At 47.4% G+C, this 16,521-nt stretch overlaps 1 protein-coding gene across 5 annotated transcripts in view; it reads right to left on the bottom strand.

Annotated features, from left to right (window-relative positions):
• Positions 1 to 16,521, bottom strand: part of LOC129694815 (glycogen [starch] synthase, muscle-like) — a 220,717-nt gene that overhangs the window by 11,399 nt on the left and 192,797 nt on the right. For all 5 annotated transcript variants that reach the window (XM_055631573.1, XM_055631575.1, XM_055631572.1 and 2 more), the window contains 2 exons: positions 14,130 to 14,225; positions 10,333 to 10,496 (listed from right to left, as the gene is read on the bottom strand). In XM_055631573.1, the coding sequence (XP_055487548.1) occupies positions 10,333 to 10,496; positions 14,130 to 14,225 (260 nt within the window). The remainder of the gene's footprint in view (positions 1 to 10,332; positions 10,497 to 14,129; positions 14,226 to 16,521) is intronic.

Below are 16,521 nucleotides of genomic sequence, written 5' to 3'. Positions count from 1 at the left end.
ATTTGGCCCTTTGAGCCAGCACCGCCATTCATTGTGATCATGGCAGATCTTCCCCTATCAATAACCCGTGCCTGCCCTCTCCCCATATCCCTTGACTCCACTAGCCCCTAGAACTGTATCTAACTCTCTCTTAAATCCATCCAGTGACTTGGCCTCCACTGCCCTCTATGGCAGGGAATTCCATAAATTCACAACTCTCTGGGTGAAAAAGTTTTTTCTCACCTCAGTCTTAAATGACCTCCCCTTTATTCTAAGACTGTGGACCCTGGTTCTGGACTCGCCCACCATTGAGAACATTTTTCCTGCATCTAGCTTGTCCAGTCCGTTTATGATTTTATATGCTTCTATAAGATACCCCCTCATCCTTCTAAACTCCAGTGAATACAAGCCTAGTGTTTTCAATCTTTCCTCATATGACAGTCCCGCCATCCCAGGGATCAATCTCGTGAATCTACGCTGCACTGCCTCAATCACAAGGATGTCCTTCCTCAAATTAGGAGACAAATTAGAATGTTATATACTTGTATCAGCTCCCCCCATAACCTGCAGCAATCCAGAGAAAACATTCTGTCCAACCTCTCGCTGTAGCTAATATCCCTAACCCAGTCATCATTCTGGTGAACCTCCTCTGCACCCTCTCCAAAGCCTCCACATCTTTCCTGTAATGGTGGGACCAGAACTGCACACAATATTCCAATTGTTTACAGTGCGGAAACAGGCCCTTCAGCCCTCTGTGTCTACATCAACCAGTGATTCCCGCACTGGGGACAATTTACATTTATACCAAGACAATTCACCTACAAACCTGCACGTCTGGAGAGGGAGGAAACCGAAGATGTTGGAGAAAACCCACAGGGTCACGGGGAGAACGTACAAACTCCGTACAGACAGCACCTGCAGTCTGGATCGAACCCAGGTCTCTAGCGCTGCAAGTGCTGTAAGGCAGTAACTCTACCGTTGTGCCACCGTGCTGACAAATGTGGCCTATAGACCTGCATCATGATATCCTAAATGGCCTGTCCCACTTACGCAACTTTTTTGGCGACTGCCGGCACCAGTCAGATGGCCGAAAATGTTCAACATGTTGAAAATCCAGCGGCGACCAGAAAGAGGCGATGACCCTTTGGGCGACTGAGGAGACAACTCACGACCGTACAGGCGACACATCACGGGGTGAAGCCTGTTTGGCCGTGAGTAGTCGCCACAGAGTCGTACCTTGTTCTGGTCGCCGCTGGATTTGGAACAAGATAATGCACAATATTCTTTTAATATATTTTTAATACCTATTTATTATTTTTTTCACTGGTTTGTGTATATGTGAGTCAATGGCTGTTGTGTTTGTTCTTTTTAAACTGAAGGAGATGCAATGGAATTTTGTTGCACAGTATTGTGCAATTAGATTAGATATTGCTTTATTAATCCCCTTATTCAGGGGAAATTCAGATGTCCTTGCAGCACACTAATAAAAATACAACATAGCATTCAAGAAGTTTAACATTAAAACATAAAAACATCCCCAGGCACAAAGTCCAGTCCCCATCCTCTTGTCCACCCAGAGTCGGGCCTATTGAGGCCTCCACAGTCGCCGCTACGGGGCCCGATGTTCCCGGCCGTTCTCGCCGGGTGATGGTACTCCGGCGTCGGGAGAACCCTCAGCAGCTTGGGGTGCCAGGAACGGCCGCCCTCCTACCGGAGACCGCAGCTTCCAAGCCAACAGACCGCGCCGGACGGAGCTCCACACACTGGCGATCTCGGCGAGAGATCCCAGGCTCCGGGATGTAAAGTTCAGCACCGCAGCTGGCCGTTCCACAGAACCGCAGCTCCACGATGTTATTATCGGCGGTCCCAGCATACTGGAGTTCCAGCGCGGCGACTCAGGCAAGGCATCGCCCGCTCCACGACAGCGCTCCAGCGTCGCGCCGCCGCCAAAGCCGAGGCTCCGGGCAGGTCCCCTCAGGAAACGTCGCTCCAGGACCTGCTGGTAGGACGCGAGGACAGGTCGAAGGTGCTGCTCGGAGGAAGGCAGCCTCTCCGACCAGGTAGGGACTTGAAAAAGCAGTTTCCCCCTTCCCCCCCCACCACCCCCCACACATAAAAAGATTAGACCGCCCAGCTAAACACTAAAATTAATAAAAAGAAGTGAAAAAAAAACCAGACAGCTGCAGGACAGCGCCCCCACTCGATATAGTGACAATAAACGTATTCTATTCTATTCTATTCTATTCTATGTTGAACATTTTCTGCGACCTGCAATGACCTATGACAGGTGCAGGCAGTCGCCTAAGTGGGACAGGCCCATGACTCTTTTACTGAATACCAATGAAGACAAACACACCAGATACCTTCTTTACCGCTCTATCCACCTGTATTGCCACTTTCAGGGGTATATGGACTTGGAAGTCGAGATCGCTCTATATGTCAACGCTAGTGAAGATCATGCCACTAATTGTATATTTTCCCCAAACATTTGATCTCCCAAAGGCTAACAACTGCACTTGCTCGGATGAAACTCAATTTGCCTTTTCTCTGCGTATTTCTGTAGCTGATCTATATCCCATTGTGTACCTTCACGGTCCTCCAGTCCGTGACCCCAGCGATATTGGTGTCATCTGCAAACATGCTAACCAACCCATCAGAGTTTATGTCCAAGTCATTGATATACATTACAGACAGGTGCCACGAGGTAATTGGTAGCGAATTGAGGAATGCAGTTGAACAGAGGGATCTAGGAATAACTGTGCATAGTTCCCTGAAGGTGGAATCTCATATAGATAGGGTGGTAAAGAAAGCTTTTGGTATGCTGGCCTTTATAAATCAGAGCATTGAGTATAGAAGTTGGGATGTAATGTTAAAATTGTACAAGGCATTGGTGAGGCCAATTCTGGAGTATGGTGTACAATCTTGGTCGCCTAATTATAGGAAGGATGTCAACAAAATAGAGAGAGTACAGAGGAGATTTACTAGAATGTTGCCTGGGTTTCAGCAACCAAGTTACAGAGATAGGTTGAATAAGTTAGGTCTTTATTCTTTGGAGCGCAGAAGGTTAAGGGGGGACTTGATAGAGGTCTTTAAAATGATGAGAGGGATAGACAGAGTTGACGTGGATAAGCTTTTCCCACTGAGAGTAGGGAAGATTCAAACAAGGAGACATGACTTGGGAATTAAGGGACTGAAGTTTAGGGGTAACATGAGGGGGGAACTTCTTTACTCAGAGAGTGGTAGCTGTGTGGAATGAGCTTCCAGTGGAGGTGGTGGAGGCAGGTTCGATTTTATCATTTAAAAATAAATTGGATAGTTATATGGACGGGAAAGGAATGGAGGGTTATGATCTGAGCGCAGGTATATGGGACTAGGGGAGAATACGTGTTCGGCATGGACTAGAAGGGCCGAGATGGCCTGTTTCCGTGCTGTAATTGTTATATGGTTATATGAGCTACCCTGAGGTGCCTCGCAGCAGAGGCCTTGCCAAGGTGCTGCCGACGCAGTGGACACCTGAAAGGTTTGTCGGTCGGCGTGACTAGGGACCTGTGGCCGGGAATGGAGCTGGAGACGTCGGGCGCCAGGAGTGGGCCCGTAGGTGGGTGAACCGGGCTAATGTCTCCAGCGCCTTCGAGGCCGGCTGCAGGAGGCTCCCCAGAGACACAAAGATGGCCGGGCGTGGATGGGGGAGAGGGACGTCGGTCCGTGGGAAGTGCTCCAGTACATTGAGCGAGCGAGCGGGCAGGTGGGACTTTGAATAATGGCGTGAAAAATGGCGGCGCCTGCATGTGTAATAAATGCAAAAAGAATCTGACTGCACAGTGACATATGTGATAAATAAAGCACCATTGAACTGTTGCTGAACACTGGCAGCAAACATGCAGCCTTCCACCACAACCCTCTCTTCTATCAATAAACCAGTTCTGATTCCATACGGTGACCAAGTCACTGTTATTTCAGTGCATCTTAATCTTCTGGATCAGCCTACCATGCGGACATTAGCAAATGCTGTACAACATCCACCACCCAGACCTCACCAATCACCTGCACTGAGGAAGGCCAAGGTCAGAACCATTGGACACGATTCAGCCAATGCAAAGTGGGAGCAGTGACATTGGGGAAGATTTTTAAACGAGAAATAGTGAGAATTCTCGGTCAACAGTTCCAGGGTGGCAGGGTGGTGCAACAGTAGAGTTGCTGCCTCATGGCGCCTGGGACCCTGCTTCGATTGGTTGCTGTCTGTATGGAGTTTGCATGTTCTCCTGGGTGTGTTTTCCCTGGGAGCTCCGGTTTCCTTACACAATAGACAATAGACAATAGGTGCAGGAGTAGGCCATTTGGCCCTTTGAGCCTGCACCACCATTCAATGTGATCATGGCTGATCATCCCCAATCAGTACCCCGTTCCTGCCTTCTCCCCATATCCCCCGACTCCGCTATCTTTAAGAGCCCTATCTAGCTCTCTTTTGAAAGTATCCAGAGAACCGGCCTCCACCGCCCACTTCAAAGACGTAGAGATTTGGAGGCAAATTGCCTTCAGTAAAATTGTAAATTGTCCCTAGAATGTGTAGGATGCGGGATCGCTGGTCGGAGCAGAATCGATGGGGGGAAGGGCCTGTTTCCACGCTGTATCTCTAAACTAACCTAAAAAGCACACTCCCAGGAAGTAGAGAGGAACAAAGGGATCTGGTAAACAAGTCCAAAAGATCATTAAAAGTCGACAGGCTGCTGGGGAAGATGTCCAAGATGCTTGTGTTCACTGGCTAGATCACGAGCATGGTTGGAAGAATGAGGTGGACTGGTGATAAGCCGTGTGGGACAACACATGAGAGTGCAGGGACACTGAGACCTGGGAGTATGTTCCTCACGGCATGGCAAGATAGACACAAAATGCTGGAGTAACTCAGCAGGACAGGCAGCATCTCTGGATAGAAACAATGGGTGACGTTTTGGGTCGAAACCCTTCTTCAAACTTTAACATCTGTGAGATCCTTGGCTTTCCTTGCTGACATCAATTTAGTTTAGTTTAGTTTAGAGATACAGCGCAGAAACAGGCCCTTCAGCCCACCGAGTCCGCTCTGACCAGCGATCCCCGCACACTAACACTATCCTACACAGTCAAGGGACAATTTACATTCATACCCAGCCAATTAACCTACAAGCATGTACGTCTTTGTAGTTGGTCTTCATAAAATGTGCCCATTCTCCCGTGAGGGCCAGATGTGCGTGTAGCCACTTTTCTTGAAAAAAGGTCCAACAACTCTCACGAATGTATCTACCGCCCAAATCTCCACAACACTTGGGCACGGCGGCAAGCTGCTGCCTCAACGCCATGGCCCCTGGTTTGATCCCGACTACGGGTGCTGCCTGTACGGAGTTTGTACGTTCTCCCCGTGACCGTGTACGTTTTCTCCAAGATCTTTGGTTTCCTCCTCCACGCCAAAGATGAAAGTGCAGGTTAATTGGCTTTGTGTAAATGTAAATTGTCCCTAGTAGGTGCAGGGAAGTGTTAGTGTGCGGGGATCACTAGTCAGTGCAGACTCAGCGGGCCTGTTTCCATGCTATATCTCTAAACTAAACTAAATTAAACTAAACTAAACTAAACTAAACTAAAGACTGCTTTTGGTAAGGTGCCTTGTGCCTGAGGCCAGGAGCAGTGATGACTAGCTGGGTGGATGGTGAATAACTGAGAGGACCTTGGTGTTACTTTATAACCATATTACAACACGGAAACAGGCTATCTTGGCCTGACATGTCCGTGCCAAACACTTTGTATGTATGTGGGGAGGTTTATAATCTGTGGGTCATCAAGAGAAGTTCTTGGTTCTTGATTCTTGGTTTCTTGGTCCTCCAAAATATTCCAAATGGAATTTAAACTGGAGGTGGTGAAGGGAGGGCTTTAGCCAGAAAGGATTATTGGGAAGAAAGAGCTACTTTAAATGTAGTTGCATCTGGTTGGGTAACTATAGTTGGGTGGAGATTATTCCATGCTTTAATTGTGCGGGGGAAGAACGAATTACTGTACACATCTGTCTTTGTAGCTGGGATCACAAATTGGATCGAATGCCCTCGCCTGCTCCTAATTGGTTTGGGTTTGGTGTAGGTCTTGTAATCTATGTCGAGCTGACCATTTAACATTTTGTAAAAACAGGTCAAACAGTGAACTTCACGTCTGTCACGTTTGGTTGTCGGGTGTCTGCAGCCCAATTGTTTGCCTCGGCTTTTTTAACAAGTTTGTTGAGAAACAAAATAATGGAAAGCAGCTGTATCTCTAAACTAAACTAAACTAAACTAAACTAAACTAAACTAAACTAAACTAAACTAAACTAAACTAAACCACTTCCTATGGGTTATTATGATGGGGATGAGCACACTACTAACTACACCCATATCTGACAAATACCCATTATGAAGGGGCTGATCAAGTTAAGCATTGGGCTTCTCCAGCCATGAACTCTGACCTCTGACAAGCCCCACAACTGGGCACCAGGGTCAGCTTTTGCAACCAATGCCTAGGCCTAATCTGGTGGGGTCCACCAGTCACTGGGGAGTGCACAGTGTGGACATGTTAAAGACTACAGGGCACAGCTTGAAGGTGAGAGGGGCAGAGTTGTAGAGATGTGTGGGGTATGTATTTTGCACAGAGGGTGGTGGGAGCCTGCAATGTGCTGCCTGGGGCGGTGGTGGAGGCAGAGAGGATAGTGGTGTTTAAGAGGCTTTGAGGTAGGATATGCAGGGAATGGAGGGCTATGGATCACGTGCAGGTAGTTTAACTTGGAATCATGTTCAGCATGGACATTGTGGGCCGAAGGGCCTGTTTCTGTTCTATGTTCGAGGAGATCCTTAAGTAAACATGGTTTCACCCCTCTGTCATCGATGGATCCATCACCCTCCACCACCTCCAGTTTAAACATAGAAACATAGAAAATAGGTGCAGGAGTAGAGGCCATTCGGCCCTTCGAGCCTGCACCGCCATTCAATATGATAATTGCTGATCATCCAACTCAGTATCCTGTACCTGCCTTCTCTCCATACCCCCTGATCCCTTTAGCCACAAGGGCCACATCTAACTCCTTCTTAAATATAGCCAATGAACTGGCCTCAACTACCTTCTGTGGCAGAGAATTCCAGAGATTCACAACTCTGTGTGTTAAAAATGTTTTCCTCATCTCGGTCCTAAAAGATTTCCCCCTTATCCTTAAACTGTGACCCCTTGTTCTGGACTTCCCCAACATCGGGAACAATCTTCCTGCATCTAGCCTGTCCAACCCCTTAAGAATTTTGTACGTTTCTATAAGATCCCCCCTCAATCTTCTAAATTCTAGTGAGTACAAGCCGAGTCTATCCAGTCTTTCTTCATATGAAAGTCCTGACATCCCAGGAATCAGTCTGGTGAACCTTCTCTATGGCAAGAATGTCCTTCCTCAGATTAGGAGACCAACACTGTACGCAATACTCCAGGTGTGGTCTCACCAAGACCCTGTATAACTGCAGTAGAACCTCCCTGCTCCTATACTCAAATCATTTTGCAACGAATGCTAACATACCATTCGATTTCTTCACTGCCTGCTGCAACTGCCTGCCTACTTTCAATGACTGGTGTACCATGACACCCAGGTCTCGTTGCATCTCCCCTTTTCCTAATCGGCCACCATTCAGCTAATAGTCTACTTTCCTGTTTTTGCCACCAAAGTGGATAACCTCACATTTATTATTAAATTCCATTTGGAATATTTTGGAGGACCAAGAAACCAAGAACCAAGAACCCTCGTCTCTTCTGTGTCTTGTAGCTCTGCTCTTTCTCCCCCCTCCCCCCATACACAACAAGGATAGAGTTCCTCTGGTCCTCACCTTTCACCCACCAGTCTCCATATCCAACACATCATCCTCCGACATATCCATCACCTCCAATGCCATCCCCCCACGTCACATTTTCCCATCTCCACCCCTTTCCGCCTTCCACAGAGACCGTTCCCTCTGCAACTCCCTGGTCAACTCATCCCTTCCCACCCCAACCACCCCCTCCCCCCAGGTACCTTGCCCTGCAACCGCAGGAGATGCAACGCCAGTCGCTATACCTCCTCCCTCGACCATGTCCAGGGACCCCAGCATTCCTTCCAGGTGAGACAGAGGTTCACTTGTACCTCCTCCAACCTCAAGTACTGTTGTTCCCCGATGTGGCCTCCTCGATCAGCGAGACCAAACGTAGACTCAGCGACCATTTCGCTGAACACTTATGCCCGGTCTCCCAAGGTCTAGGGGATCTCCCGGTTAGCAACCATTTCAACTCCCCGACCCATTCCCACACTGATCTTTCTGTCCTGGGCAGAGAACGCAAACTGGCAAAACAGCACCTCATATTCCGCTTGGGTAGATTACAAACCAAGTCTCCAATTTCAGGTAACCTCTAACTACACTCCATCCATTCTTTTGTCCCCCCTCCTTCGCGCTCCTTGGTCCCACCTGGAATTTGACCTATTTCTCCCCTTCACCCCCACATCCCCCCTCCCCCCACTACTTTCATCCCCCTGGCTTCACTATCCACAACTCTATAAAGCTGTCTCATACCTATTGTTCTTGTCTCTGGCCTTTGTACCAACCATCTCCTATCAAACAATCTCCCTTGCCTCTGTCGACCTGCCGCACTCTGGCCCACCTCCCCCCTTTTTTCCCTCATAATCAGTTTGAAGAACCACATTCTCCAGAGATGTTGCCTGGCCTGCTGCCCTAAGGGACAGGCTAGATGCAGGTAAAACATTCCCGATGTTGGGGGAGTCCAGAACAGTTTAAGAATAAGGGGTCATTTAGGACTGAGATGAGGAAATACTTTTTCACCCATAGAAATCTGAGGAATTCTCTGCCACAGAAGGCAGTGGAGGCCAATGCACTGGATGTTTTCAAGAGAGAGTTAGATTTGGTTCTTAGGGCTAACAGAATAAAGGGATATGGGGGGGAAAGCCAAAACGGGGTACTGATTTTTATTGATCAGCCATGATCATATTGAATGGTGGTGCAGGCTCAAAGTGCCGAATGGCCTACTTCTGCACCTATGGTTTATGTTTCTATGTATGTTTCTATTTCTACTGTACCTGCACCTACTCAGGCACGGTGGCTCAGCGGTAGAGTTGCTGCCTCACAGTGCCAAAGACCCGGCTTCCATCCTGAATACGGGTGCTGTCTGTACGGAGTTTGTACGTTCTCCCCGTGACCTACGTGGGTTCTCTCCTAGATCTTCAGTGTCCTCACACACTCCAAAGACATACAGGTTTGCAGGTTAATTGGCTTGGTGTACATGTAAATCGTCCCTAAATGTGTGTAGGATAATGTTAATGTGCGGGGATCGCTGGGCAGCACAGACCCGGTGGGCTGAAGGGCCTGTTTCTGCGCTGTATCTCTAAACTAAACTAAACTATTTTCTACTTTTCGATGTTACTCCAGCACTTTGTGTCCTTGTGTGTATTAACCAGCTTATGTAGTTGCTTCTTTCCAGTGTGCTCCAGGCTCTGTGACTGGGATGGTGCACAACCATGTTCAAAATTGTACAGGGCATTGGTGGGGCCAATTCTGGAGTATGGTGTACAATTTTGGTCGCCTAATTATGGATGTCAACAAAATAGAGAGAGTACAGAGGAGATTTACTAGAATGTTGCCTGGGTTTCAGCAACTAAGTTACAGAGAAAGGTTGAACAAGTTAGGTCTTTATTCTTTGGAGCGCAGAAGGTTAAGGCGGGACTTGATAGAGGTTTTTAAAATGATGAGAGGGATAGACAGAGTTGACGTGGACAAGCTTTTCCCACTGAGAGTAGGGAAGATTCAAACAAGGGGACATGACTTGAGAATTAAGGGACAGAAGTTTAGGGGTAACATGAGGGGGAACTTCTTTACTCAGAGGGTAGTTGAGGCCAGTTCATTGGCTATATTTAAGAGGGAGTTAGATGTGGCCCTTGTGGCTAAAGGGATCAGGGGGTATGGAGAGAAGGCAGGTACAGGATACTGAGTTGGATGATCAGCCACGATCATATTGAATGGCGGTGCAGGCTCGAAGAGGCGAATGGCCTACTCCTGCACCTATGTTCTATGTATCTATGTATCTATTTACTCAGAGAGTGGTAGCTGTGTGGAATGAGCTTCCAGTGGAGGTGGTGGAGGCAGGTTCGTTTTTATCATTTAAAAATAAATTGGATAGTTATATGGACGGGAAAGGAATGGAGGGTTATGGTCTGAGCACAGGTATATGGGACTAGGGGAGAATAAGTGTTTGGCACGGACTAGAAGGGCCGAGATGGCCTGTTTCCGTGCTGTAATTGTTATTTGGTTACATGGTTAACCCTTCCCTCACCCTGTCTCAGCTCACCCGGCCCAGGTAGTTCCAGTCCAGCAGGTCGGAGAGACGCTCGGTGCGGTTCCTCTGAATGATCCTCTGGCGCCGGGACTGCTGGCAGAAGCTGTAGAGGAACGAGGTCAGCTGGTTGCAGCACTCGTCCAAGCCCTTGAAGCGCCGGTCCAAGATGTAGATGCCTGAGGGGCAGAGAGGGTATAGAAGTTATATAGAATGCATATAGAAGAAACACGTTACTTCTTAATTTTACCAATATATTTAAAACATTAAAGCTCGCAAATGTCAGCTATTTTTATGTGATCAAACTTCAAGGCACACAAACAAGTTGCTTTTTATTTATTATTTTGCTTTAGCTAAGAACACCATATTAGACTGAGAGATTAGAGGTTAAGGGCAAGGACAGTGACAGATTAACGTTAGTGAAACATGCATGCCAAGCAGCCAAAGATAGACTGAAACTATAATAAACAGCTTATTGAATTTATGAATCAGAGAACATTTGGAGAATGACCAGGCCATGGTGCCTCTGAATGTTCCAAGCCAAATTTGTTTGCAAATAAAAAGGCTTTTCGTCTTCTTGAAGAATTCTCCGTGTCTGTGTCTTATCCAAACTTTGGGTCTTAAAACCATGACAAGGGCAGCAACATCATGCCAGAGAACCCACCGCAGCCCAGACCCATCACACAAACCAACTCCCTTTGCATCCTCACGCTGCCTCGGCAAGGCCAGCAGCATCATCAAGGACCAGTCGCACCTCTTCTCCCCTCTCCCTTCGAGCAAATGGTATAGAAGTGTGAAAACGCACTCCTCCAGATTCATAGAACCATATAACTAACTAGAGAGCAGTCCTGACCTCCCATCTACCTCATTGGAGACCCTCGATGATCGGACTTTACTGGAAAGTATATTGTGGACTATGAGATGTTATTCACATTATTCCAATGATCTTGTATCTGTACACTGTGGACAGCTCAATTGTAATCCTGCCTTGTCTTTCCACTGAGTGGTTTGCACGCCACAAATGCTTTCCCCTGTACCTCGGTACACGTGACTATAAACTAAATACCATGCTCTCACCTCCCATTGCTGCACATTTCTAACAGTGACCATTAATGGCTCTTCTCAAGAAGACGAAAAGCCTTTTTATTTGCAAACAAATTTGACCATTTCACTGTCTGTCCCCTCCCTCCCTCGTTTGATTACCTTGGGTGCATGAACTGAGCAGAATCAAAAATTGGAGGAACATCACCTCATATTTCACTTGGGCAGCTTACATCCCAGCGGTATGAACATTGACTTCTCTAACTTCAAGTAACCCTTGCTTTCCCTCTCTCTCCATCCCCTCCCTCTTCCCATTTCTCTGACCAGTCTTATTGTCTCCGACTACCTTATCTCTGTTTGCTGTGTTGTTACCTTCTCCTATCTAACAATAATCTAATCTACATGTTCCTTGATCTCCATTCCCTTTCTCCTGTTTTCACACCTTACACTTCCTTATCTATACCTCCTTACTTCCCACTCCCCTGACATCAGTCTGAAGAAGGGTCTCGACCCTTCTGTCTGTCTGTTTTTGTGGTTTTTTTTAGTTTTAGTGTGTTAAATGTTCTCCGGTTTGTTTTATGTTGGGGAAAATGTTTTTTCAGTTTCTTATCTTGCTGGAGATGCGATTGTTTTGCGGGTCGCATCTCCAGCCGCTCTGCGGCCTAACATCGATGGAGCTGGAGGCCTCCACAGACTGTCGCGAGCCCCACCCCGTGGCGTGGACTTAACATCGGAGCTCATTCCTTGCCTGTGATCGCTCCAACCGCGGCCTGCGGACTTTACATTGGGAGCTCGCAGCCTCGGGAGAAACCGGGTCAGGAAACTCCAATGACGCAGAGGCTCGACCAGCCCCGACCCGACCCGACGTCCGATCGCCCGACGTGTGGGACCTGACATCGCCCCGATGCCAGAGCTGATCGCCCCGATTCGGAGGGCCCAAACGCCACCGGCTACGGGAGTCAAGATCGTCCCGTCAACGGAGGGCTCGAGGCCCTCGACCGCGGGAGAGCAAAGAAGGGAAGGGATTTGAACTTTTTTTCGCCTTCCATCGCAGTGAAGAATGTGGAGGAGTCACTGTGGTGGATGTTTATGTTCAAATGTATTTTGTGTGTTCCATTGCTTTTTATTTGAATGACTGACTTGGCAAATGAAATTCCTTGTATGTTGCAAAACATACTTGGCTAATAAAATATTACTGTGACTGTGATTGTGGTTGAGTCCTTCCCTCCAGAGATGCTGCCTGAGTCCCTCCAACATTTAGTGTCTAGCTTTGATCAGAATCAGGTAAACATCCTTTGCCCAACACGTCCATGTCGACTAAATGACAGTCTCGCTTGGACTAAGGTGCTAGTCTAAACTGATCCCACCTGCCCACATTTGGCCCATATCCCTTAAAAGTTCCTCCTCTCAATGTACCAATCCAAATGTCTTTTAAACACTGCTATTGTACCTGCCACAAATACCTCCTTCAGCAGCTCATTCCATTTATCCACCACCCCCTGAGTAAAATAGTTTCCCCTTTGACAATTTGACAAACAAGTCAATGCCGTGGCAAAAGCTAGCTTCTTTCAGCTTCGGACGATAGCTAAAATAAAACAATTCCTCCACTTTAATGACCTCGAAAAGATCATCCACGCATTTATCTCCTCCCGCCTAGATTACTGCAGCTCTCTTTACACTGGCATCAGCCAATCTTCCCTGTCCCGCCTGTAACTGGTCCAAAACGCTGTAGCGAGACTCCTGATGGGCACCTTGGCCTCTCTCCACTGGCTCCCTGTGCGGTTCCGTATACATTTCAAGACCCTCTTCTATGTCTACAAAGCCCTCAATGGGCTTTCCCCCTCCTACATTAAAAGTCTTCTCACCCACCACTCCACCTCCAGGCCCCTCAGATCGGCCGACTTGGGGCTGCTGAATATCCCGTGGTCTAGGCATAAGCTTAGGGTCGATAGACCGCGCCTTTGCAGTTGCAGCTCCTAGACTGTGGAACAGCATCCCCCTTCCCATCAGAACTACCCCCTCCATTGACTCCTTTAGGTCAAGACTAAAAACTTATCTATAATAATAATAATAATAATAATAATAATAATAATAATAATAATAATAATAATAATTTATTTATAGAGCACTTTAAAAACAATCATAGTTGCAACAAAGTGCTGTACATCACTAATCATGGACAAAAAAGTTAATACACACCAAAAATAACAATCAAAAGAAATAGTAGGAAAAGATATGTAAAATAAAGAAACATTAAAAACAATAAAAACAGAAGCAAAGCCTCAGGCATGGTCAAAAGCCAGGGAGTACAAATGTGTTTTAACACTGGATTTGAAGATGGACAGTGAGGGGGCCTGTCTGATGTGCAATGGCAGGGTGTTCCAGAGTGCTAGAGCAGCAACAGGGAAGGCTCTATCCCCTCTGAGCTTCCGATTATACACCCAAGCCTTTCCTGATGTCCACTGAGCGAGGGCTATATGTATATATGTATGTAGTTTGTTTGTTTATACTATTCTTATAACAAATGTAAAGCACTTTGGCCAACGAGAGTTGTTTTTTAAATGTACTATATAAATAAATGTGACTTGACTTGACTTGCCTTGAAGCTGGGTCTGTGTTGCTGAGCGGCAGCAGTTCTACCCGCTGCGTAATGGCACCGTACAAACACTAATTATAGTCAACAAGGTTAGGGCAGTCAGGAGTAGATCTGAGGAGCGTTGTCAGTGTGACCGTAACCGTAACCCAACCCAGTATCGATGATGGCATCTTACCGTAGGCAGAAGGGTCCGTGATGTGTTGCTCCATGAAGCATCCGAAACCGGAGAGATTGGTGGAAACGCTGGGAATTCCCATCACCGTGCACTCCGCTGGGAGAGGAGAGATGATTCTGAGATGGACTGGACATGATATGCAGCTGAACTATAAGTCACACAATTCCCACAATGACCCACAGTCCGCGCTCCCTGGAATGTTGACTTCTGGACCGGCATTACCACTCAGATTCAGATTCAAACCTTATTGTCATTGTACATTGTACAGTACAGAGACAACAAAATGCAGTTGGATAGTTATATGGATGGGAAAGGAATGGAGGGTTATGGTCTGAGCGCAGGTATATGGGACTAGGGGAGATTATGTGTTCGGCACGGACTAGAAGGGTCGAGATGGCCTGTTTCCGTGCTGTAATTGTTATATGGTTATATGGTTATATCTCCCCAGAAGAACGAACATAGAATATGAGCAATAAATATATATACATACGTACATAGTAGTGCAATTTTCCTGGGGGAAGGAGTGTCCGGGGGAGGGGGGTGTGGGGGGAGGTGAATGGCAATCACCAAGGTGCAGAGTTAAGTAGAAGCTGTTCCTGGACCTGTTGGTTCGGCAACGGAGAGACCTGTAGCGCCTCCCGGATGGTAGGAGGGTAAACAGTCCATGGTTGGGGTGAGAGCAGTCCTTGGTGATGCTGAGCGCCCTCCGCAGACAGCGCTTGCTTTGGACAGACTCAATGGAGGGGAGCGAGGAACCGGTGATGCGTTGGGCAATTTTCACCACCCTCTGCAGTGCTTTCTGGTCGGAGACAGAGCAGTTGCCATACCATACTGTGATACAGTTAGTAAGGATGCTCTCGATGGTGCAGCGGTATAAGTTCACCAGAATCTGAGGAGGCAGATGGACCTTCTTCAGTCTCCTCAGGAAGAAGAGACGCTGGTGAGCCTTCTTGACCGGAGCGGTTGTGACACATGGACAGCTTGTGGCCAATGCATGGGCCATCCAACCCAACCATCCCGCACAGATCCCAACGTGACCGGCGTGACAATGGACTTTCAGCACCGATTCCCATTTATCGTGGGGCCCACCTGCTACGTTTATTTCAGTTTTGAGATACAGCACGAAAACAGAGCCTTGGGCCCACCGAGTCCACGTCGACCAGCGATCCCTGCACACTAAAACCCCTGTCTCACGGTGCGAGTTGACACAAGAGGTATCCCGAGTTAAAACTCGTGGTAATAACGTACAATTAACGCAGCTGTAACGTCGGAACTCATGGACGCAACTTAGAGACTCGTGGCGCTAACGGCACGTACCCGTGAAACTTGTCAACTCTTGAAAAACATGTTTAAAATTTTCCACGAGTCAAATTTACTCTTGTGGTTAAGAATTGAAACATTTGAACTCGTTGTAAGAACGTAGTGGCCCGTGCGTTTACCTTAGTGTATCGTGAGTCTACCGTGGGAACTACACTATCCTACACACACGAGGCACAATTTACAATTAACCGACAATTCCGATAGGTCTTTGGACTGTGGGAAGAAACTGGAACAAACAGAAAACACACACGGTCACGGGGAGAACGTACAAACTCCATACAGACAGCACCCACAGTCAGGATGGAACCCGGCGCTGTAAGACAGCAAGTCTACCACTGCGCCACCCTTGTCTGTGTCCGTGATGAAAATAAACACAAAATGCTGGAGTAACTCAGCGGGACAGGCAACATCTCTGGCGAGAATGAATGGGTGATATTTCGGGCCAAGACCCTTCTTCAGACTGAGAGTCAGGAGGGGGATGGAAACTAGAGGGATGAAAACCTCATCTCTCCAGAGATGCTGCCTGCCCCGCTGAGTTACTCCAGCGTTTTGAGTCTATCTTCGGTGTAAACCAGCATCTGCAGTTCCTTCCCACACTTGAACATATACAGTAGATGGGCTGGGTCGTAAGTATGTGGATGTGTCACTGTGGAGGTCGAGGAAAGTCAACATTGACACAACAGGAATGTGGACGGAGATGGCAGACCTAGTTTTATCTGCGCAAGGGTGAGCCGTTGCATTTTGGGATGTCAAACACAGCAGTAAATGAACTGCTAGAAGATGCAAGAGGTGCCGATACAATCCGACAGCCTTGTGATTGAGGCAGTGCAGCGTAGGTTCACCAGATTGATCCCTGGGATGGCGGGACTGTCATATGAGGAAAGATTGAAAACACTAGGCTTGTATTCACTGGAGTTTAGAAGGATAAAGGGGGAATCTTATAGAAACATATAAAATTATAAAAGGACTGGACAAGCTAGATGCAGAAATTTTTTTCCCAATGTTGGGCGAGTCCAGAACCAGGGGCCACAGTCTTAGAATAAAGGGGAGGTCATTTAAGACTGAGATGAGA

Source organism: Leucoraja erinacea, unplaced genomic scaffold (assembly GCF_028641065.1).
Source record: "Leucoraja erinacea ecotype New England unplaced genomic scaffold, Leri_hhj_1 Leri_80S, whole genome shotgun sequence".
Lineage (NCBI taxonomy): Eukaryota > Metazoa > Chordata > Chondrichthyes > Rajiformes > Rajidae > Leucoraja > Leucoraja erinaceus.
Note: the sequence above shows the minus strand (reverse complement) of the source record. Positions and strands in the feature narration are given on the sequence as shown.